Below are 23,275 nucleotides of genomic sequence, written 5' to 3'. Positions count from 1 at the left end.
CTCTGGTCCTGGCACTGGGCACCACTGAAAGAGCCTGGCTCCATCCTCTGCACCCTCCCTTCAGGGATTTGTATACATAGGTAAGTTCCTCCGCCAAGCCTTCTCGAGCCTGAACAGTCCCAGCTCAGACTTTTCTCATCAGCCCTCTAATCTTCCTCACCCTTTGTGGGACTCTTTGTGATATGTCCATGTCTTCCTTTTACTGTGGAGCCCAGACATGGACACAGCACTCCAGGTGAGGCCTCGCCAGTGCTGAATAAAGGAGCGGGATCACCTCCCTCTACCTGCTGGCACCATTCCTCCTAATGTAGCCCAGCATACCGTTTGCTTTCTTTCCAACAAGGCCACATGGCTGATTCATCTTCAGTTTGGTGCCCACCAGGTGATTTTCAGTCAAGCTGCTTTCCAGCTGGGGCTGTTCCTCCCCAGCGGCCGGGCTTTGCACTCCCTTTTGAACTACTTGTTATTGTACGCATGTAGCCAAAGCAAAATAAACCTTGACTAAATGTCTTTTAACATTTAGGTCTGCAATTATTAGAATAACTTCCAACTGAGAAAAGAGATCTTGAGCCTTGCCATCCCTCTGCAGTTCCAGAACATCTCATTCGGAGGGACACCACCAACCCCAAAAGCAAATTTCTCTCCCTTGAACAGCTGAACATTTTCCACAAGACAATTCAGAATAGGCGAGTCAGATGCGTAGGTTTGACAGGTTATTAATTTTAAAGGGAGGTTGAAACAGAAAATAGCTGGCTTTCAAGGAATGGGGTGGGAGGAAGACAGGTTCTTCAGCTGCAGGAACACTGATAGCAACCATGCCTGCTGTTTCCTTTTCCTCACAGATAAATCGGTATTAAGGATACACAAACCAACTGCTTTGTGGTTCTGGCAGACCAGCTAAGACCAGTTCATGGGAAGGACCAGTAAAATACAGTTGTGCAATGGAAACTTGGTATTTCCCTCCTGGCACATTCGTTCCCTTTATATACATGATTAATATGAAAATGTCAGCCTACCTCTTCTATCGTGAGTCATGAAATGAGATGCTAATTTCAAAGACCCTACCAAATCAAGGTTCGAAAATGTATTTATTATGCAAAGAAGGTGGTGAAGAATGAAGAGTGCATTGCATTTCCTCATGAATAAGCATGCTGCAAAGACGTCCCTCCTCCCAGCCTAAACATCTTCCATTTGGAGCCTTCAGCGTCCTAAATGCCTTTCTAATATCCAGTACTGACCATTTGCTCTTAAGGACAGTTTATGGACAAATTAGGATGAGAAAGTAAGTGAGAAATGGCATTTACTGCCTTGAGAACAAAGAGAACGAAAGTAAAGTCGGCATGGCAGGCATGATAAGAAGAATGCTGCAGCATTTGAAAGTGCTTTCAATGCCAGGAACTAGAACACAACCTGTAGGTTTTTGTGCCTCATCAACAGCAGCCATCCTATGACATTCTTCTTCTCATTCCTTTCTAAGTTAGAGATATCATCCAAAATATTTTCCAAAGGCTTTTTGGATTTTCTTTTTGTTTGTTTGATTAAAATGGTTATATTCTCATTTCTAAGCATCTTAACTGGGATGCTGGTAAAATAAAATATTTCTTTCTCTAAAATAAAGAAAAATAAGTAATTCTGTTACTAATATCAGTTATTTTGCTAATGTTAAGCACATATAGCAATAAAATAGCGCACATTGCCTTCATGCAACAGATTTCATCTGTATTTCAAGACACTAATTTTAATCTCTCTTCCCACTCCCAATCTTTCAAGCGTGTCATTCTTCATGAAAACCTAAAAAAAAAGTTTTATCACATTTCACAGGGATATTAAATATTTATTTTTCTCATGCTGATATAAAAATACAAAGTGAAAACAAGCGGTAATCACAGAATCATAATCATATCACTAAATCATATACTGATAGATTTGCTCTCTGAATTTTTGCATCTTGCATATAGGAAGGACAGTCAACAAAAGGCAGAATGACAACTTAATTAATCGAAAACCTAAATCCTAACAATATGCTTCAATTTTATTTTAATGCAAAGATAAATACTCATACCCTCTGATGGGATCCTGGATGAAACAAGGCTATCCAGTGTAAGAACTCTACCTCCATTTCTTTCCTGCTACAGCACAAAAGACAAATAGGAAATTATCCATGATAAAAATCACTGGTTTTTGCTGCAATAAATAGAAAGAGCATAACTGAGGATCTCAGGCATCACTGCCATTAACAGAAAAAAGAAATTTAAAAATAATATTTGAGAGGATGCATCTTTCTTATGTTTAATGTAAAACCTGAAGTTTGTGGTGCATAGCCCAGCAGAGGAGATCTTTTTCCTAAGAAGTATCACAGAAATATCTTCTTTTGGCGGAAGTAATCTCTCACAATTTTTCCACATTAAACTCAACTAAGCATTTATCATTTTTACACAGCAGATACTATTACTAAACATGACACAACATCTGAAAGTTTCCACTACCTGTAAATATATACACTTGAAAGCAATATTCAATTTCATATGCCTTTATAACCATCTTTCTGAGGTCTTACAGGATACAAATAATTTCTATTTATGAATAATTTGAAAGTATTATCTAGCATTTCACACCACTAGAGGGACCCATAAGCATTCTCATTTCCCATCTATCCCCATCAAACCATGAAGAAATACATTATTTTAGATCTATGAACATTTTCTAAAAAATCAAGTCCTGTTACTTAACTCTTCTGTAAGTTTTCGACTCATGATTTGAGGTTTCAAGGATTTTTTAAGACATTCAGTACTAAAGCATTATATAAAATTATGATTTTGCTTGGAAGATACCATTTCAGCAAGGGTTTTGAAGTTACACAGAAAGACTATTGGGGTTCTAAATTACCTTATTATACTTCTTGTTTTCCTCATAAGCACTCTGAATCCCTGCTCAGCATCACTGTAAGGCACTAACTCCCCTCTCCCGCTTAAAAGAAAAAAATAAGCCAGACTGTTTTGGTTTTATTGTATACCTACTTATACACACACATACATTTCTTTTCCAAATGATCAATATAAAATATAGTAATGATCAATGGAAAATATGCTAAATCCTCACATGGGTTAAGGATCAATGAAACAAACATAGCTTTGCAAGTGTCTTCTGACCGAGTGGATTCAGAAAAAATTGTTAAGTCTCGAAACCCTGGTAATACCACAATTATATTAACAACTCCAGTGCTTTTCAACAAATCTTCCCTGATGGAAGCAGGAAGAATTGCTAAACATCACCACTATCACAGATAACTGCTTTTCTGAAGGATCTTACAGAATGAAATACTGCTTTAGCAAAACACAGAACCACAGAACCGTAGAATAATTTAGGTGGGAAGGGCCAGAAGAGACTTCTCAAGTCCTTTGGTCCAAATCTCTGCTCAAAGCAGAGCTTACCTGAGAAAAATTACTCAGAGTGCAGAGATTAGACTACTTCAGTATGAAATAAGTGCCAATTCTCCAGTGGCACTGTAAGCCAATGCACAGCAAGAAAGTGTGAAGAAAACGCCACAAAAAGGAATCTACAGGATTTTACCAATGTATCTCTCTTGAATTTTGGTTGTTCTTAATATTTCTGTAAACACCTCAGGAAAGATACAAAATTAGGTAAATTAGACAATGCCATTCCTCTGCTGCAATGAGTAATTTGCAATAATCTCAGGACTAAGAAACTATATACAAGGCATAATCTTTCCATACCAATTTACTGAATCATAACCCCAGCAATCCTGCAATTGTGTCCTTTTTTTTTTAACCTGAAACCACCCATGGGCAAGGCAAATCTGCAGCTCACAACAGCAGAGTGTGAACCAGTGAACTCCACTGAAGCAAAACATCAGAACACAAATACAGCCCTTACAAAATGGGTTACGCCGTGTTAATCAAGATACTGATCCTCCTGATGAACAGGTACATGACTCAATAATAGTTCCACTATTTTCCAAAAGGATAATATATTCCAAACCATCACCAAATAATTTTCTTGATGTCTTACAAAAGAGCCCACCTTTCTTCATGTCCTAGAAATCTTCAGTTCTACAACAATGGACTGTCAGAATCCTCAAGTAATACTTTTTGGCTATTTTTCACCACCAGAAATGAAAGAAGAATTCATCATGGTTAACAGAAAAAGAATTTCCTTTACCAATTTGTATGATTGTGAATACAAAACTCAAATTGGGAGCAGACATGAAAACAAAAGAATTCTCACATACTTTCCATCAAATTATCCAGCATTAAAAAAAAGGAAAAAAAAAAAAGCTTTCAAAATAAGCTACTTGGAGAAGAAACACATTTGAGAGGTTCAAAAGAAAAGGCAAAAAGAAAGCAGAATGTGTCTCTGTCTTCTTCTAAGGTCAAACTTACTTCAGCAATAAAACATGGAGTGGGGCTGTACCTGTGCAAGACTCCAGGGCACACACGACGTTTTACAGAAACTCTTAAGAAGAAACTGTAGGTAAAACAACAATCTAGGACAGTAAAATTTAAAAAAACAAACCTGCCCTATATTCTCAGTTGGCAGCTTTTATACCAAAATCTTCCTTAACCAAGCTCACTTCAAGATCCCTTTTCACTCCAAGTTTATCTTCACTGGTTTTGTTTGGCTAAGGTTGTATTTAGAGCATTTTCTGACTACCCCTTATGGGACTGCATTCTCCACACTAAACCAAAGTCAAAATTTTGCTCACATTGAGGAAAACAATATATCTGAATAATCTGGGTTGTGAATAATTTGAAGACAATTTCAGAATCCCGTCCTTCACAGAAAGGCAGCTTTTGGAGAATTATCTTGAGTAGAAGCTTTTTACTCCTCAGTGCCGATATTTTCTTAGGGAAACAATTCATTCAGTCTATGACCACAGGGAAATCTTCTTGCATGGTTGTGAAACTCACCCTTTTTCACAGTACACTGTTGAACAAGACTTTTAACCATATTCAGCTTGGTAATTCCTCTGTTTTCTTGAAACAAAAAAGGGCATTCAAATTCACCTGGACCGTGCTCATTTTATCTCTAGATGCTATCATCAAAAGCACAGGGCTGTTATTACACAAGGATTTTGCAAATTGTTTAAAGCCATCAATTTAGATTTGCACTCCACTCTCTTCTTTAACTTCTGGCCTCTCAGCAAGGGGAATCTAAATTCACTGTTTAACATAGAGCTTTTCCAACAATTTGTGAGCAAAAAACTGGGCAGTTAAAAACACCATGGCAAACAGTAGATGCTGACATCTTCATCAGATCTCAGAGTAGCACATAATATGTTACATGAACTCTGATTTCCAAGTAAATCATCTGAAGGTTGCATAATAAACTCAGGGATTTCTTCAAGTGTTTGCCTTCTCAAGAAAGAGAACTAGATTTATCCATTACCTATAAAAGTCTCCCTTTCTTTTCCCACCACAAAGGCTTCATATACAACTGAGAAGAACCGTCTAAGTCTCAGTGAAGTCTTAAGTTCAAATCACATTATTTTCTCTCCTATATGGAGCACTATTCCGTATGTAAGCATCTATCTGCTTTTAAATTGAGCCATTCCTGAATGTCAACAGACACATACCGAATAACTCAAAAATTCCTTCCTTCTTTCCAAGATATTTTAACTCACATATGTGACATATTCCCTTATCTGTAAAACACAAAATAGAGCTCCATGTGTTGGCAACATCACTACATCACTATGTGCCCACAGAAGCATGCTCAGATGAGAGTGGCTCAAGAGAACTCTAAAAACCTTTGGACAAGATCGTACTTACTCAGGGTCAGGCAAAACAGGAAAAGCACAAAGAAAAAAATGTTTCCCCTCCACAAACCCAAAAATATTTGGGTTTTTATCTATTTCTTTTGACTATATCCAACAACCTTTTTCTAAAAAGGAAGCTTAAAAGCAAATATTCATTTAAGTTGTTCTGCATAAGACACTTCCCAATGTTTTTTCTGTTATCTTAATTATTCACTTGATCTTTATTCCTTTTGGCTTCACTTCCTCAGTAAAACATAGTGTACACAAATGAGCACAGTTTGGGTGTTTTTTTCAGGTTAAACAGTGAATGACTGGGGCACATTATATACTCCTGTTTGTGCACATTAGAAACTCCTCACAAACATAACAGAAGTTTGTTAGTGTATTTGTAACTGTGTGTATATACATACACAGACACATGTATATAAATAGGTATTACTGACAACCTCTCAACAGCAAGAAAACAAAACCTAAAAATTTATTGCTGGTTTACTATTTCTGAAAAAGGGAATATTTTTATACTGTCATTTACCAATTCTTCTACCAAAGATTCTGTTTTGCATTAGCTTTTCTCAACACATTCTGTCAACACTGCAGATGGAATTACTGTCTCAAGTAACATAAAAAAAATTTAAGAGTAATCATGTTAACTGTAGCCTATTTGTAAACCAGCAGACAGCAAGGGTAGTTAACACCACTAAAATCACTTTTTCAATAACTTCCCTGAAAATCAAACAGTACATGCTGCATTGTCACAGTGAACTGCAAAACTTCCCCCTTGTAACATGTGGAGTGAAAAGTTCCACAGTCAATTCAATAAAACTTTACAGCGCAGGCATTTTAATGTGCAACTGTGATTTATGTACATCCACTGAACAACCATTATATTTAAGGCCAAAATTTACTTCAGAGGAAGAAAGTTGTGTGCCTGTTCTCTCCTTCCCAGAAATGGTGGCTTTGAGTTGCTTTCTGAGTTTATGCCCATGGTCCTACATAGGCATAATCACAGATCACAGTAACAGAAAAGCTGCTAATTGATGATTCAGCATTAACAAATTGCCAACCAATGCGAGGAATACAATCCTGTCTTTCCCCACTAATCAGGAAGCAGTCTTATTCAAACAAAAATGTATTAATTAAGCTACTCCTCCCGGCTAGTTCCTGCAATTACCTATAAAAAGGTGACTTCCTGAACAACAGGTAATATAGAAGGAAAACTACCACCCAACAAACTTAGCTTGATCACCAGTCAAATCCTGAATTTAACAACTCTCAGATGACTCCCATACCACCAACTCTAACAATAACAATAAAGATATTTTTTCAACAATCTTTCCTCAAATTGAATTTCCTAGAAAAAAGTTACTGTTGAGAACACTTCTAGCCAAGGTAAAAACTCGCATAGTCATGTGGCAATTACAGAACTGTGGGATGAGGATGCAGAGGCTGAGCTTGTAATGCTTAAGAAGATCCAGAAGTGGTCTTAAGAAGTAAGTGCTAAAAATTTTCCTTCAGCAACACCAGATGAAGTTGCAAGTTAAAACAGCGTTATGAAACAGAAGTGACTATTTAAAATAAATACAACAGTAGCTTCCTGAAAACAGAATAAAGCATTTAAAATTCAGTATTCTTCAAACCTACCAATAAAGTACAGGGTTAAGAGCTTATCAATAACATATAGGAAAAGAGAACTGGTCAGCAGATTATCAGATGGACCTCCTGAAGGACATTCAACTTCTCAAAACATCATTGACACAAAAAGAAAATGTTGAACAACAAAAATTAGCTAAGAAAAATACAAAACAGCAATAATGGTTCCACACAGTGACTGACAGCCAGTATATACAACATCTGCAAAACAGGTAAGCCATGATCTTTGCAACATATTTAGTACCACAGAATAAAGTTAGTGGATGGCAGAAAATTACACTGAAACTATACAAACATGATGAAGGAAGCATATCCATGCATTACTGATGTTCAGGACATAGCTGTGGTGGGGAGGGAAAAAAAAAAAAAGCCAGCATTCAGATGGTTTAGTTAGCTTTGGCTCCTGAAGAGACCCTTTTCAGTTCAGTCTTTGCCTCAAGAAAGAAGAGCTGGCTGGCTCCTCTCACATGCTATTGCTCATAAGGGTGAACATTTTTCAGTCATGTAGCTCAATGTGGCAAAATCAAATCCTTCTGGAGTTACTGGGAGAGGGCAGGGAGAATACCCTAAAAAATAAGTCATGTCTGATCCCCACAACTTCTCTCTACTTGCAGTCTCACAGTATCATACTAAATCTCTTTTGCTTAAAACAATTAAGGAAACATTGATCAGGACTCAATTAGCATTGCAGAGAAAAAGAATATATTTTACTGATTAATAAAAGCCCACAATTATGTTAATTAATAGATAACCTAGTGATATACTAAGAGATGGCTCTGAATTCCTTACTGACTTTGAAAGAAACTCCACAGCAGGAGCCTGAAGTGGAAGAGCAACCCTGCAACAGGCTACAATTCTGAAGTGCAAAAAATCTGGCTACAATGGCAACTCTGAAAACTGCCACAGCAGCTGACTTGAGAGGGAAGCTATAGCCAAAGAATTTTTTAAGCCTCCTAGCAACATTCTTTGCTGTCATCAGACACCACAGGTGATGTTGCTAAAAGCTGGTGCCTGTGCCTGAACAAGCAGGGGCAAGAAGAAAGGGTGTGAAAATCCTCTTCCTGATTAGTCATGATCTGCCTGATGCACAATCATCAGGATGGAAAGAAACAGTGTGATGAGGACCACAGAAAATAGTCAATTTGACAACAGCAATAATATCATATGTTGACTGCCTTTTAAGTGGTAGTTCTTTTACTACTTCTGTTAGTATTTTCCCCTATCAGCATGAAATGCCACACATATATATACATACACAGAGACAGTTATGTACTTCGTAAGTTGCATGCTATTTCTAAAGAATTTATTATACTCAATCAGGACTTGAGATGAAATTCTTATCATCTTTGTTGGAAAAATCAATATAGCACTCTTCAAACTTTGTTTTCTCACCTATTTTTATGAAACTTTTGAATGAAACTAAGAGTTTAAGGGTTTTAAATGTGATCTACTTTTTTAAAAGAGTAACTTCAGTTATGATCAGAAGGTAAGACCAGTTTCTGCCACTCATTTTTGTTAATAAGGTAATTACAACAACCACACTTGTTACCATGAAATCAGCTTTTCTAAATCTCTCCATTGCATTCAGAATACTTGGAACTGTGCTGATACAGTGTTGGTATAGATACTTCGTGACACTTAATACATTCAGTATTGACATAATTTAATTAAGACTTAAATCCCCTGCACTTTCACTGCATATTGGTTTGGTGGTTATTGAAACTTTATACTACAACAACTACTGAAAAATTTAGTTATAATAACATAGATCGATAATTTAACTTTTTCCTCTACAAAAATACTAGTCTTACAACACTTCTGAGAAAGAATGATTCCTACAACACATAATCAAAAAAAATTTAGTCTGCTGTTTTCCTGTAACACTTTAAGATTTGTATTTGTCAAAAATTTAGGCCCTAGCTACATGTTTGAGTAGATGTAACGTTAATTGATTATGATGAGGTCAAAGCATATTGATATCTACTGTAAGTCTGTTCAAGCACCATCCTAGACAGGGCCCTTCTGCTGCTGCGTAAAAGCAGGAAACTATTCTCCTCAACTGATTGTGTCTGCCAAGTGAGCACTCAGCACACACACCAGTAGCTGGGTATATGACAGTCTTCATTTTCATAGGGATTCAGGTTTAAATTCCATGAGTTTAAACTAAATTTTCTAAAACGAAAATTTAGCAGTGAAGATTGTTTTCCTCTATTTTTGGTAAAGAGCTAGCATGAAGGATTTTCTTGCTATAAGAAGCTGCTATCTTTTAGAGGCTCAGTAGTTAAAATTGATGGAAGCCTTTGTTTATTTGTAATTTATCTGCTTTTAAATACTTACAGTGAAAAATACGGAAATCAATGTATGGATGAGAACCTCTTCTCTCTGTTTCAAATCCTGCCCGACTTCTTACTCGCACATCTCCTAGAAACAGGGTCAAGAGTGAAATAAAAGTGTGGAAGAGTGGCAGAGATAAAATGCAAATGAACATAGCCTGGAGGGGTAAAGATTCATGTACTTAATGGAGGAGAGTAATTCAAACAATAGGCCTACTTCAATGCTTTTTGTTTTAAAGGTGAAATTCAAAACAAAGTTTGAAGACTTGTTAAACATGCAATCACATGCTTTCTCGTCAAAATCTCTCCTGCCTAAGCATACGTTGCCAGAAGCATGTGATAAGCATTCAGATGAAATTAGGAAGAGCTTGCTACACCAGTATGGTAAAAATGCACCTTAATATGACAGAAAACACAAACATTTAAAGTTGATTTGTTCCTCAGTAACACACATAAAACGATAACATTTTGTAAAATACAAAAAAGATTCAACTTCTAGAAAATGGTAGCTTTTAGCAAATAAGCTAGTTAAAATATGGTTTTATTTTACATAATAGAATATTTTCCCACTAGCATTTACTTACTTGTGCTCAGCTGTTTGAATATTACACAAGAGCCTATTAAAATACCAAAACTCAGTATTAAAATTTTATCAAACTATTTTGCACTGTAATTAGCTTCAACCTGAATCTTTTAGCATGCTAGTTGATTTCTACTTATCCATTTTACCAACTGAAAGCTGATCAGTATTCTTTCATTAGGTACTTGTATGCATTAATACAAGTAGTTCACTTGGATTAAAAGCTTTCACTTAAAATCCTTTTGCAATTACAAATTTGGACAAATCTTTGCGGATCGAATGCAATGGTGTTTCCCTCCTCAAATTCTAACAAAAAATTAAATTGAACATGTGTAAATGTTCTGGTTTCTAACTATGAAAATCCTTCAAGTGTAGTATTCTTTTCACCTCAAACACAGCGCTTTTTATATGAATCCAAAATAAGTAGTTAACAAAATCAACTATGACTGACTTTATGAAAGCAAAATAAAAAAATAGCTATTTAATTTCCAGCAAGTACTAGACACCTTGAAAGCATTTTTCCCTTCTTTTCCAACCTGCTAATCTGTAATGCTGAAGCAGGCAACTCATCAGAAAATAGCTAAAGATACAGACTTAAGCTTTTAATGCTCAACAGGTATCTTTGTAGAGATACATATCTATAAACACTGACATACCTATAGTGATACATGAATGTTATCTTGTGAACCATGCTGGAAGGACCAAAAGGTAAGTGAGTCCAGGGTTCTCCAAATACTGGGTCTAAAATTTGCATACCAGTAAAAACATACTAAATAAATGTGCCTTTCAGTAATTAGCCCTTTTATTTTTCTTGAAACTGAAAATCTTAACTGAGCTGCAAGGGAAAGTAACCTGACAATGTATTACTTAAAAATGCTTCAAGCATTCATTTGAGCAGAGTGCAAGAGACTTGTCTCCTTCCAGGCAATACAGAGGCAGCAAATTGTAGAAGTCTTCTGTTAGGCAAAAGCAACTGGTGAATTTTATTTACAAAATAAATAAAAAGGAAAAAGAGAGGAAACTTTGGAAAAGAGGAGGCGATTGCATTAGTAGCTGTGTATGAAAATATCAGTTTACATGGAGACAAATTCAACTTTCATTACCTTTCACTCATATTTATCTGGGTAATCAGGCATAGCTACAGCTGTGTGAATGAGTTCACCAGCTGAATTAAAAGAAAAAAGACGTTTTTTAGTTGAGCTAATTTTTTACAGAAAACGTAAGACAGCTTTTGTGAATTGTATTTAGTTTTCAAGGCAGTTCTTTACTTTTAAAATTTAAAAGCCACAACATAAACCAGTAAATAGTTTCAGTCAATGTACAACTAGGTTTTGACAAACAATTTACTTGTTTTAAGTATCAAGAATAGGAAAAGTTCACAGAAAAATACCTGAAGGCCAACATGGAATTCTGCAAATAAAAAACCAAGAAGGTTCATCTGATAAACGGTGTGCAGAAAATTTCTCTCTGCTTTGTTCTATTTTATTTACTAGTACTTTGCTAACAGCATAGACAGAATAATAGTATCCCTGTTACCCTTGAAATGCCTGCAGTGTTGAGGATTTTGAGTATGAAAACATGAAAAACTGTCTACAAGAGAAATGCAGAAGTGCAACTAACTACATTGCTTTTAATAGGAGTTATTAGAACATCTATTTACAGGAATATTTAGCCAAAAGAAGAAATTATATACTATAAATGCACACGGCAAAGTAACAGAAAGCTAACTGTAGTAAGATGGAACTAAAATGAGTGTATTTACTTGCCTACATATGAAATGAGAAATTCCCAGCAGGGAAAGCAAAATATTTTCATTAAATAGTTGTTAAAACAAAATTCTCTCTCCTTAGTCATGGTAGAAGAGGAATTTTTTTAAAAAATAAAGATTTCAACAATGGATGAATTTTTTTAGAATACAATTGTATTCATTCTGGGAAAATATATCACTTCTACAGGCCTGGAATGTGTTACAGCAAGCAAAGTAGAAAATTCTACTGCACCAAAACAAAGGCAGAAAAGCAGTCTCCATTACCATTGTACAGAACTGCTGTATTTTTGAAGATTTCAGACAACAAATGTGCTTGAAAAATACTGGTACAAGTGGAATTTGATGACAGCATTTTTCCATCTGAAGTTTCTAAGTATACAGAAGCAGAAAAAGGAATAGCATCTAACTGACTGCTTGTTACCAAATTATGTGCACAGTGAAACTGATCTCTACTGCATAGGTATAGTTAGTACTCAAAACATCCAGGAATACTGGACCGTCATTATGCATCCCCTGTTCAGTTAATGTAACCTGCAAAGATTAATAGATCCCAAATCCTTGTGCTTTCAGACAACGTAACGTATTTGCCTCTATTTGCCTGGGAAATCCTGTGCAAGTGTTTTGTAACCCTGTCACTCAAATTATGCAAAATTTAATTTTAAGGAAGAGACATGTTTATCTTCATAGGTAACTTCAAGAAAAGTCAGAAGACATCTCGAATTTAGGATCACTTTTATCAGACAAAAGGACACTGTTACATAAGTCCTACAAACAGCAACAGAAGTCCAACCTCAAAGCCAATCATTATTATGGTAGTTGAAAGACAATGTAAATTCAACACCTAAACCAGAAGAACTTTTGAATAGTTTTCATTTATTTAGACCTTTACAAGTATATCAAAACAGTTACAAAATCTTTTTAAGCAATGAGATCGCACAGTCTGCTTGTAGGTAAATTTCTTTGTGGGGTGGGGGGGGTGGGGGGGCACAGAAGTGGTACCAACCTGACTGACAGCTTTTATCTCAAGTGTCCCTTCTTTGGCCACTTTCAGCCACTCTTGTGTTACCTTAAGGGAACACATTCAAGTCCAGCATCTTAATGACAGTGGACTTCCAGGAACAACTTTTTTCCCCTCTTTGAGAGTTTCTGTGATTCCAAAGAATCAAGAAGAAGATTAAAAGGTGTGAAGCCTTCCTTCCAACACCTGATTCTGTGCACAAAATTGACAAAATATCTGATGGCCGAGTATTCAGCTACATTTTCTTCCAGAATAGTTCTACATGATCAGGATTGCTTGCATTTTTAAGACAAAGGTCACACAGGCAGAAACTCATTTGAAGACTAAATAAATCATGGAAGAATGAACGTAAGTGGGAGGTTTGCAGCTACAACTGAAAACCGGAAAGGAATCAGGGCTGTAACAACTTACCTTGAAAGAGATCGCTTAGTTCCTGCCCCTCTCTCAGATTCCTGCTTACAGGGCAAGGACAGCTCTGATACTTACGAGGCAGCTGAAATGCCACAGCTGACATCCCTGCCCGTTAGGGTTACACAGCACATACTTCATGCTACCCTAACGCTCCAGTGTGGCACAGTAACAATGCAGCAGCTGCTTGGGGAGCTGAGGCCTTCTGGAGCAGGGGCAGAAACCTCAGAGATCACGGAGGACAGCTGGGAGCAGAAATTACGACAGCCACCTCAAGGTAAAGCACCCAAGTCAAAGCCATGAAGTTCTGAAGAGCAGGATTTCCAGACAGAATTACTAGCTTCACAGAGTAAAGTTCCTATTAAATTTGTTGAAGAAACAGATGACAGGTCAGCCGAATATGCCAGAATTAAAGCAAACTGAATGCGACATAACTGCTACAGGAGAGGAGCGTGCACCTATATCATGCAGTAGCTTTCCCCCAATGTCTCTAAAGGAGAGCAAAATCTCTCTAAAGGAGCATAAAATGCTCCCCTTTCTGTTGAGAGGTGAACGCTCACCAATACAAGCAGTCAGTGCCCCACACTTTCTACTCCATGCACAGCAGCAAAACTTTCAGGCAATAGAAAATAGCAAGAAAAAGAAATCAGAAAAGGAAATAAGAGGAAAACAAATCAAGGATTACACAAGATTACACAGAAGCACTTACAAGATACTTTGAGAATTCCTCATAGTTGCTGAGAAAAGTAGCTGAGGGGTGTAGTAGCTGAGGTGATGCAGATGTATTAGCCCTTCCAAGGTCTTAAAAGAAAAATTCTACAATGCTGCATCTGTATCTATATTTTAAAATAGTAAATAAGCCACTCGGGAGTGGCTTAGTGTATATTTTGGGAATGGGGTATGACAGATGAGTCATTACAGTCAACCCTGTTTGTTTATATCGACACACTGATGAAGACAGTTAGGGGTTGTTTATTTTGTGTAGCCCTAAAATTTGATCTTTTAAGTGGAACCCGGTAACACTGCTATACCACAGGAATTCCAATTTACTTGGAATAAATTAATTTCCATTGGATTCCCATTGAAAGAGCTTAAAAAAATCAAATAAAGCAACTTTACAGTCCGCACTGCTAAACAGAGGCAGAGGGAGGAGGTATTCTAGATATCCTTAGCTTTATATTTTTGGTCTGCTAAAATAAACACCTTATCAAGGTACATTTTACTACTAGATATACTCTTTATGGAATAATAACTAAGAAAGTAAAAGGCAAAAACCCCTCATGACTGCGCCTAACTTCCCATTAAGTTACAGCTGAGGATTTCTTACAGCTCACTCCACTAAAATGTACTAAGATAAATAAAAGAAAAACAAAACTTCGTCACAATACTGTAGGAAATGCAATGCTTCACATTTCTTGCAAAAAATTCTAATGGAATATATTAACTCTTAAATCTACTCTGATATGAATGTTTCTATATACAGATGCATCCAACTGTTCAGCTTTCAGGCTGGTCTTTTCTACAGTCCATTTACACTCACAAAAGTAGTAAATATGTAAATTAGGTGCTAATTTGTACAGTACAGTGTACATAACATTTGGGAGAACCAAGCGATCTCTACTAAGTGAGAAAATACTACAAATTTATCATATTGATTGAAACATCCAGCGAGCAAATTTTTGTTTGCTTGTTGGTACCCTCCTCCCCCCACCCAAATTAGAACAGCGCGAATGAGTTATGCCAGCAAGCAAGACTTATGTTATTCATAACAAGCACCAATCACACAGTGTAATCATTAATTCCAGTGAGAGAACAAGTGAAAATTTAATTTACTTAACACCATATTCTGAATATTCTCAAGTTCTGCCTATGAGAATAGTTAAAGGTTTTCCAGACAAATGAGATTTTTCCCTCAGTTCAGGAGCATATACCAAAAACTACAGGAAATCATGTTTTGCTTCCCTCTAGAATTACTTGAGCATTATCACATATCCTTCTGCAGAAATGATGGGCCTAACTACTTCATTTTAAGTTTTGAAAGCAAAATAAAACTACTTCCAACAACAACAAGAAAACCTCCAGCAGCTTCTTCAGTAAACATTAAGAAGTCAGCATCTTCTGTCCTCCTCTTAACAAATCTCCAAAGTAATTAAATTATCTTATCAAAAATCCTTCATTAGACAGTCAGCACTGTAGTATTAACAACTTCACAAATTTAAAAAAATTAAAATAACTGAAAAACAAAAATGTGAAGATGCTAAGTCAAAATTAGATTTATATGCAAATATGCAGGCGTATGCCCACATATGTAAGTTAGGACTATGAATTCATATACACACAGGTGTACACATGTATATAGCTTACAAATCTAAATTCATAGACAATGCAGTTATGAATTTCTGGGGACTTCAACACATACAATATACAACTAAACTGAAAAGAGTCAGGGCATAAAAAGACATGTTATGGCTGATTGAGTTGGAGATGGTTAAGAATTAGTAATCACTAGCTGTTGTTCATCGAGCTGTGAGAGACATCATGCAAACACATTCATAGTCCATTTCAACGCAAAATCATAGCTCAAGATGGCTTAAATTAAGTGGCATCATTTTGCAGTGAAACAGACTTAGACCACATACACAGTCCCCACGCCATCTGCACCACCAGCAGCCTCCAGAAGAGGTGCGGGAAGTACCGAATCCGGCAGCCAGAACTGCGAGAGCTTTGCATCTTTCTCCTCTCAACAAGTGACCTCAACTCATTCTGTGCACTCAGTGTCATAGAGGGTCTCCCCCTGGGTGTCTTCCCCTCCCAATACTGTGCTTTCATTTGAATTCAGCTTTAGTCTTTCTCTAGTTGCTATTCTGAAAACATTCTTAGGTTGACTAAACTCTCCTTCTCAAGTCACCTCCTAGGATTAATGAGAAAAATATTGCTCAAAATCATATAGTTATTTTAAGAACACCTTGAGCATTTCATATCCTCCCTATTGAAGCTCTTAAGAGTGTGTGGTAACTCTTACACAAATGTTCCCTAAGCTAAAGTTTTAACCAGAAGGATACCATGCAGAGGTGGTAAATTCCATCACAGAAATAAAGGTCATTCATGAGTCACTTAGAAAACTTAACTTCTACCAAACACTTTAGGTTAATTACAAGAACTTTTTTTTTTTTTTTTAAATATAGGAGTAAGACATCCAACACAATACCTAACTCAGGAAAAAAGAAAAAAAAAAAATCCAACAATCAAAAAACCCAAGTCAACACAAAACAATCCAAACTCTTCTAAAGAACCTAATCAAAATGTTATCCAGGAGAAAGAGAATAAGTTTATGAATTCAACACAAATATTTTAAAAGTTATTATTTAAATCAATCATAAAAGTTAGAACTTTGCAATATAGAAACTGGTATGCTTACCTAGCATACGAATGTACAACGCAGTCTGATCGGAGCTGTCATAGGAAATTGCTCCACGTCTCTGCAAAAAGAAGAAGCATATTTTGCGTAACTTAGAAGCAAACAATTTTTAAATTGAAATTAAAATATTAGTTGACCACTTCTAATTTAACTGTCAAAATTAATCTTAGAAATTTTGCATCTTTCATGCAAAACACATCTTTCAAATAGATACATGTCTGCTGATTTTTATTCAAGAGGGGTCAAAAGAAGGACAGGAACTGGTAATGACAAGATTATGAAAATAGGACCTGAGTGGAGAAAACAACAAATAACCCCTTAAATTTCTTTTCAGATGTTCCTCAATCATTCCTCACAATAAAAAAGACACAGAACAAGATTACACCGACACAAATAAGTGCTTCTCATAGCCTTTTAGAGCATCATACTTGAAAAAAAACACCCTAACTTGCACCTCCTGGTTTATTTAATTACTTTTGCCTATGGAGTGTTTTCACCTTTCAAATGCAAAAGTAGTTTTAAAGAAGTAAAAGAAATCAAATGACACCATTACTGCAGTCCTAGGCTGCCATATGCTACTTTCACTACCCAGTGCTTTCTGTAGGCAAATCAAGATACCACTGAAGCAAGAATATATAAAGATATTTTAGAGAAATCAAGCAAGAAGAATTTCATATTTTATTATAAAAGCCTAGAAGCGTAATCAAGTTATCCATGTACAACATTGAGATACTCCCATATAAGCTGTATTTCTTACCTTACTTTCTAAGAAACTCCTATGACCTTTCCCTGTCCACTACACTTCTTTCTTACACTGAGGACAGTGAAGTCCTCAGTGCTACAAAGTCATCAGACCCCTTTGAGAACTTCAGATAAAAGCCAGCCTGGTAGTGAACACAAGCACCCATTTTTTCATCTGTGCAGCACGAACAACACTATACCAGGGGCACACAACAGCCTTAAAATGCGCAAGTTCAAAAGACAAGAAACCAAACCATGTTAGGAAACAGAAGAGGAAAAACCAGATACTGGTTATTGAAAATAATTCTAAAAGAAAGAAAATTAAATAAAGAAAAATGTCTTAGAAGGGGGAAAGGCAAAACTGCTTATGTGCATTTATCTATCAGAACGAACTGAACAAACACAAAGAAAGACTAGAGATGAATAACCTCTATCACAGCGATTTGTACGAGTGATGCGCTAAGACTCCAAACTCCTTAGTTTTTTTAATGTTTTTCATGTTAAAACAAGAAAGAAAATCTTACACTTGAATTCAGAGAAGTTTTTCCAAAAGTAAGCTTAATATTTAATTACAGAAATTACCCAAGACCTAACTCCAAATGAGGTTCAATGATAATAGCTGTTGTAAAGACTACGAGGAAGAACTATACAGCACTTCTTTGTTGTCTTAGCTTCTGTTCTGTATTTCCTTGGAAGATCACAAACCATGTAAATAATTTTTCAAATTATGTTTGTACAGCATTTCTCAAAGCAGTGTGCCTGTCCTGATAGGAAAGGCAGAAATGCAAGTCATTAGCCCAAAAATTGTGCCGATTTCCCACTAACATTTTCAAGCTTTTTCGTATAACCTACCTCTGAGTTTTAGCAAATCTCAGCTGAATATATTTTCAGTAGCCTGGAAGGAACATTTCATATCACTGACCAGGCGCAATCAGTGATGTAATTTAGTGCTAACTTGCAATTTGCACCTGTCTATCACAGATTTCTGGACATGTCCAGTACAGTTCTGTAATCTAATACAGGGGAAAGCTAAGCACACATGTAGCTACAAGACCCATGCCCAACTGGAGCATTAGTTTCCAAGAAGGAAAACAATACGCAAAAATTTACTGAAAAATCAATCCTTTTCATATGTTGATTCTAAAATATTACTTGCTATCTAAAATATTCTTTGCTAGATGAAGTAGTATAAAGTAGTATATCCATATATGATATTAAACACAAAGTACATTTTTAAGAACATAGAGTAGTTGCTTACATAGACAAGTGATTTTGTTCTGCAAGGACCCCAAAAGATCTCATAGAAAGCTTTGAACAATCAAATCTTTTAAAATTACCTTTCAAAGTTTGATTTCCTAAGGAAAATAGACTATTTATTGTGTAAACTTCACTAGTAATAGGACATTTTCAGGTAGTTCTTCTAAATATCTTTAAGACCTCTACTAAACTGTAGAAATTTGTTAAATAAAAAGAGATAAGAGGAAAAAACTTATTAGCAAGTTTCACCAATGGAAAAAGGGTGGGTGGTGAATGGCCAGACCTCTTAAGTTTAGACCAGGCAAATAAGTGAGGCACAGATAGTTAGGAGCAATACGGTGGGCAGTCAGAGACAAAGGATGGAACTAATTGTAGAGAGGTTTTTTAGCTACTTGTGATAGGTAAGTAAATTAAACAATACTGCACTCATCCAGAAATGGATTGCTTTATGTCAGCTTTTGCTGCAAACAGGTAACAGACTATCTACCGCAGGCTGAGGTGTATCACCTATTGTCTGACTTCAAATAAAACTCTGTAATATTACACCCTACACTACTCTAGAAAAATGTATGGAAAAAGGACCAAAAAGAGAGAAGTAATTTAATCTGCTCTGTGTGCTGTTCTTTAAAATCCACTGCCCAGATGCTACTATTTAAATCCAGCAAACAGAAGGACCGGATTTAAAGCATCAGCTTCTACTGAGATGTGAACCAATATATGAAGCAAATTCATAAGCAGGAAGGCAAATGTGTCTTGAAGAACCAAAGTTACAGTAAAGCACTCTACAGTTCAAACAATATAATCACCAGGATTTTACCCTTGTTGATGACCAAAAATGCCACCCTCCTCACTGCTAATCACAGGCCCACTTTCTGTAGCCTACACCCGGACTATACTTAACCTTAACCTAAACTTACATCAAGACTATACTTAACCTGAAAATGAACCTTACTGACACAGTTGAGATGACCATAGCAAACGCTGTATTATCCTACGGAAATCTTGGTTAAAATCTTCATGGGCTAAGACTGACTTCTGGCACTTCAAAATATTATGTAATTATTAATATTTTTAACTCATCTAGCATAAAATTTTATTTCTAAATCTCTGCCACCTCTTTGATCTACCTGAAGTTTTGTACCTATTAACAACAATATTGATCCTCCATACAAACATCAAACAAACAAGCATCATTCCAAGGGGCAGACAGAATTACTAGTGCTCAAAGTTAAGACGATCCTAATGCGTTCAGGCAGGTTCCCTTTTCAAGCACAGGGACAACTTTGGTCGGTTGGAATGTTTTCTGGACTCCAAATGATTCAACAAATTCCTCAAATGATTAGGTGAGGTTCTGAACTGCTCTGCTCCTTACAGACACGAGCACAGCCATCTGAACTGGGTGGGCTGTTTGGCTTCAGCAGTGAAGATAGATGTCAGAAAGACGACTGCAGAGAATTGTTTATACTGGACTTCCACTTTGAAAACCTCACCTTAACCTTTAGTTTCATATTAGTGCGTCACTTACTCTTCCAATGGGCAATACAGTAAAAAAGCTTTCACTTCTCCTCTCTTTTGTGACATATTTATGGAAAGTGAATGAAAGAAGTTCTAACTACAGTGGGAGATTCACTAATCTTTAAGAATAAGGACTCTGCAAAAATATGCAAAGGAAGTATCTACCAGAACTTAGATTTTAAGTCAGATCTTTCTGAACATCTTTTCATAGAGTGTAGGAAGGTATTAAAGGCCATGCAATGGGAACTACATGCCAAAATAGCACACAGATACATCTTCAAAGGGAAACCGCTTCAGGGATGCTAGGGAGTACAGCATATACATGTACCACTTGGAAACGGAGCACCTGCTGCTGTTTGTGCCAAACAGAAACGTTTCCATTGATGTATCAGTTTTATCACATGGACTCCCCGAACTTGTTCAGAGCAGTCAGGCACTTCATTTTGGCAAGTCTCAGCTAGCCAGCTTTTGGACTGTCAACTGAAACAACTGTTGGGGTCTCATTCTGCAACAAAACCTGGTAGAGCTGTTGGCCTTCAAAATTCAGCACTGTCCATCAGAAAGAACCATCCGTGCTTTTTGATAGCGTACACAACCCCCATTTATTGACGCAGTTGTTTATTCAGGGGCTGGGAAAGACAAGACAGAGGACAGAGAGCAACGCAGCCAGGGAGGTGTTTTTACCTACTTGGCTTTTCTGTCCAAGTTCTTTGCCCTACTATTAGAGGATTGTTCTCAACTGCTCTTTCAGTTTGGAGAACTGGTAAGTTCTTCTCCAAACTGAACAAGTTTGAAGAAGTTGTTATACCATGGCAATGGCAATTTACTGGTGATGCCGCCTACCAATAATTTTTAAGTGTGAATGTTTAAGATCATAAGACAGTTTATCAACCAGAAGTTCCTAGAATTACAAACTAATTAGACCTTATTTCTCCAAATAGCACTGGATTTCAAAAGCAAGACTGTCATATATGTTAATTCTTAGAATTATTTCAAGTAATTAAAAGTTACATGCTAAGATGAAATCCATAGTTTTCCACAAGGCACCAACAAGTTTTTACTGACTAAAGCATTGGAAAAAATTCAACTAAAGCACTTAAACTGCCACTGAACTCAGGTAAGTCACTGCAAAATGGTCCTACCACTGTTACTTAAATATTTAATTGGAGTTCAAAGCGGTACTTTTAAAGTTTATCAAACCAGTGATAAGAAAATGTAGCTGAATTTCAGGAAAGCAATATTAATCAGCAATAAGAACCACATACTCCCTCCAAATATCTGAATGTGACAATTTTCTTCCATATAAAGCTCTTTTCACATGATCACCTCCCAAGACAGATGGCAAACATTTTTAAACCTATCATTTGATGATAGTTATCAAAGTTAATGATATATACATCCAACTTGTAAGCTATTTTCTCTTATATAACTTAGATGTCCATCACATGGCATCATAAGATTCACCCAAAGATTTATCAACATAAAAAATTCAAGATTTAACAAAAATATACAAAACAAAAGCTTGACAATTGATCAGAAAGTATAGTCAAAAAAAAGCTAAAGTGGTTGTCTTAGGTGAGGACAGAAACACACAGGGGTACTGCCTTTAGAAACTAAATCAGAATAGCAGGAAGACACAAAGGCAACAGCAAAATGAAGTAATTGAATGAATACAAAAATAATAATTCGTTAAAAGAAACTACCATTAGCACATGTAAAAATACAATCACAAATAGCAGAGCTTTTTATGCCTAACTATTGTGTCAACTACCTGGAATTCCTATTTTTCCCCACTTTAAAACAATCTTTGACCAAACTGGATTAGACATAATCCCTGAGCAGGCTTTTTATGTCAAGTTCTGGAAAACCAGCAGTTCGACAATCCTTCAGTAATATGTGGATGTACAAGGCTAGCACATGGGCTGTAAAACTCTGGCATTTAGAATCTGCCCTCAGTCACAAGTGAACATCCATTGGGTATCTTGGTCTTTTTCTTGATGTGACAAAAATTGTCAAAAGTGCCAGGAATGAAGCCTGACCATTTTTGCTTTTAGTACAGTTAGAAACATGTTGTAGGCATGGACTGACGAGCACAGGCATGGATGCCTGGCAAAGCCTGTTTTTACAACAAATTCAAATTCATGCTTGTTCAGATTGTCCTGTTGACTGTACAAAAATTTTAGAAGTGTGTACCAATAAAAAAAAAAAATCTACCTACATATAAATGCATGCACTCTGATTTTTTTTTTCCAGTTTCTCTCATTCTCTCCAGTGATTCTGGCTCTTCTTCACAATCCTTAACTTGAATTTATTCCCCCCTTAGAATTAATTCCAGATTAGGCAGTGAATTAAGCTAAGAAGAACCTGGTGTCACCTCCAGGCACCAATCTCACCTATATTTACTAGGACAATATGCATTATGGGGATACTTCTGTTCTTTAGAATGAGAGAGTAGGAACTCCTAATCCTGTCTAACGTTAGGACATATTTTTCAAAACACGGTGATATAAAATGGAAAGGCTACAAAGTAAACCAAGTAGTCCATATTTCATGTAATCAAACAAAACTGGTATTTCCACTCCCACAACTCTGAAATCAACAATACAAAGAGGATATCCTGTCCAGGAAGCAAAATACTTTAATTTGTATTATTCTCACTATGTTTAAAATTGTTTTTCCTAACTTTCACAAAGCCTTTAAAAGGCTATAAAACTGAAGATATGTTAGTATCAGAGGTAAGCAAACCCCTGCCATTCAGAAGCCATTTCAGATCCTTTTTCCCCTAAGTGGCACTGCTACAAACACACTCTT

The 23,275-nt window shown here is 36.4% G+C and overlaps 1 protein-coding gene across 6 annotated transcripts in view; it reads right to left on the bottom strand.

Annotated features, from left to right (window-relative positions):
- The window catches only part of PDE7A (phosphodiesterase 7A), a 74,507-nt gene that overhangs the window by 17,893 nt on the left and 33,339 nt on the right, over positions 1-23,275 (bottom strand). For 3 of the 6 annotated variants that reach the window (XM_027894679.1, XM_027894684.1, XM_027894680.1), the window contains exons 2-3: positions 16,952-17,012; positions 9,764-9,847 (exon numbers count right to left, since the gene is read on the bottom strand). In XM_027894679.1, the coding sequence (XP_027750480.1) occupies positions 9,764-9,847; positions 16,952-17,012 (145 nt within the window). Of the gene's footprint in view, positions 1-9,763; positions 9,848-13,536; positions 14,124-16,951; positions 17,013-23,275 lie in introns of those variants that run through there. The other 3 variants (XM_027894681.1, XM_027894685.1, XM_027894683.1) reach the window with 2 other exon arrangements.

The sequence above is a fragment of the Empidonax traillii genome, unplaced genomic scaffold (genome assembly GCF_003031625.1).
Source record: "Empidonax traillii isolate 1590-97213 ecotype Southwest subspecies unplaced genomic scaffold, ASM303162v1 scaffold438:size550143, whole genome shotgun sequence".
NCBI lineage: Eukaryota > Metazoa > Chordata > Aves > Passeriformes > Tyrannidae > Empidonax > Empidonax traillii.
The sequence above is the reverse complement of the archived record's forward strand: the minus strand, read 5'-3'. Positions and strand labels throughout refer to the sequence as shown.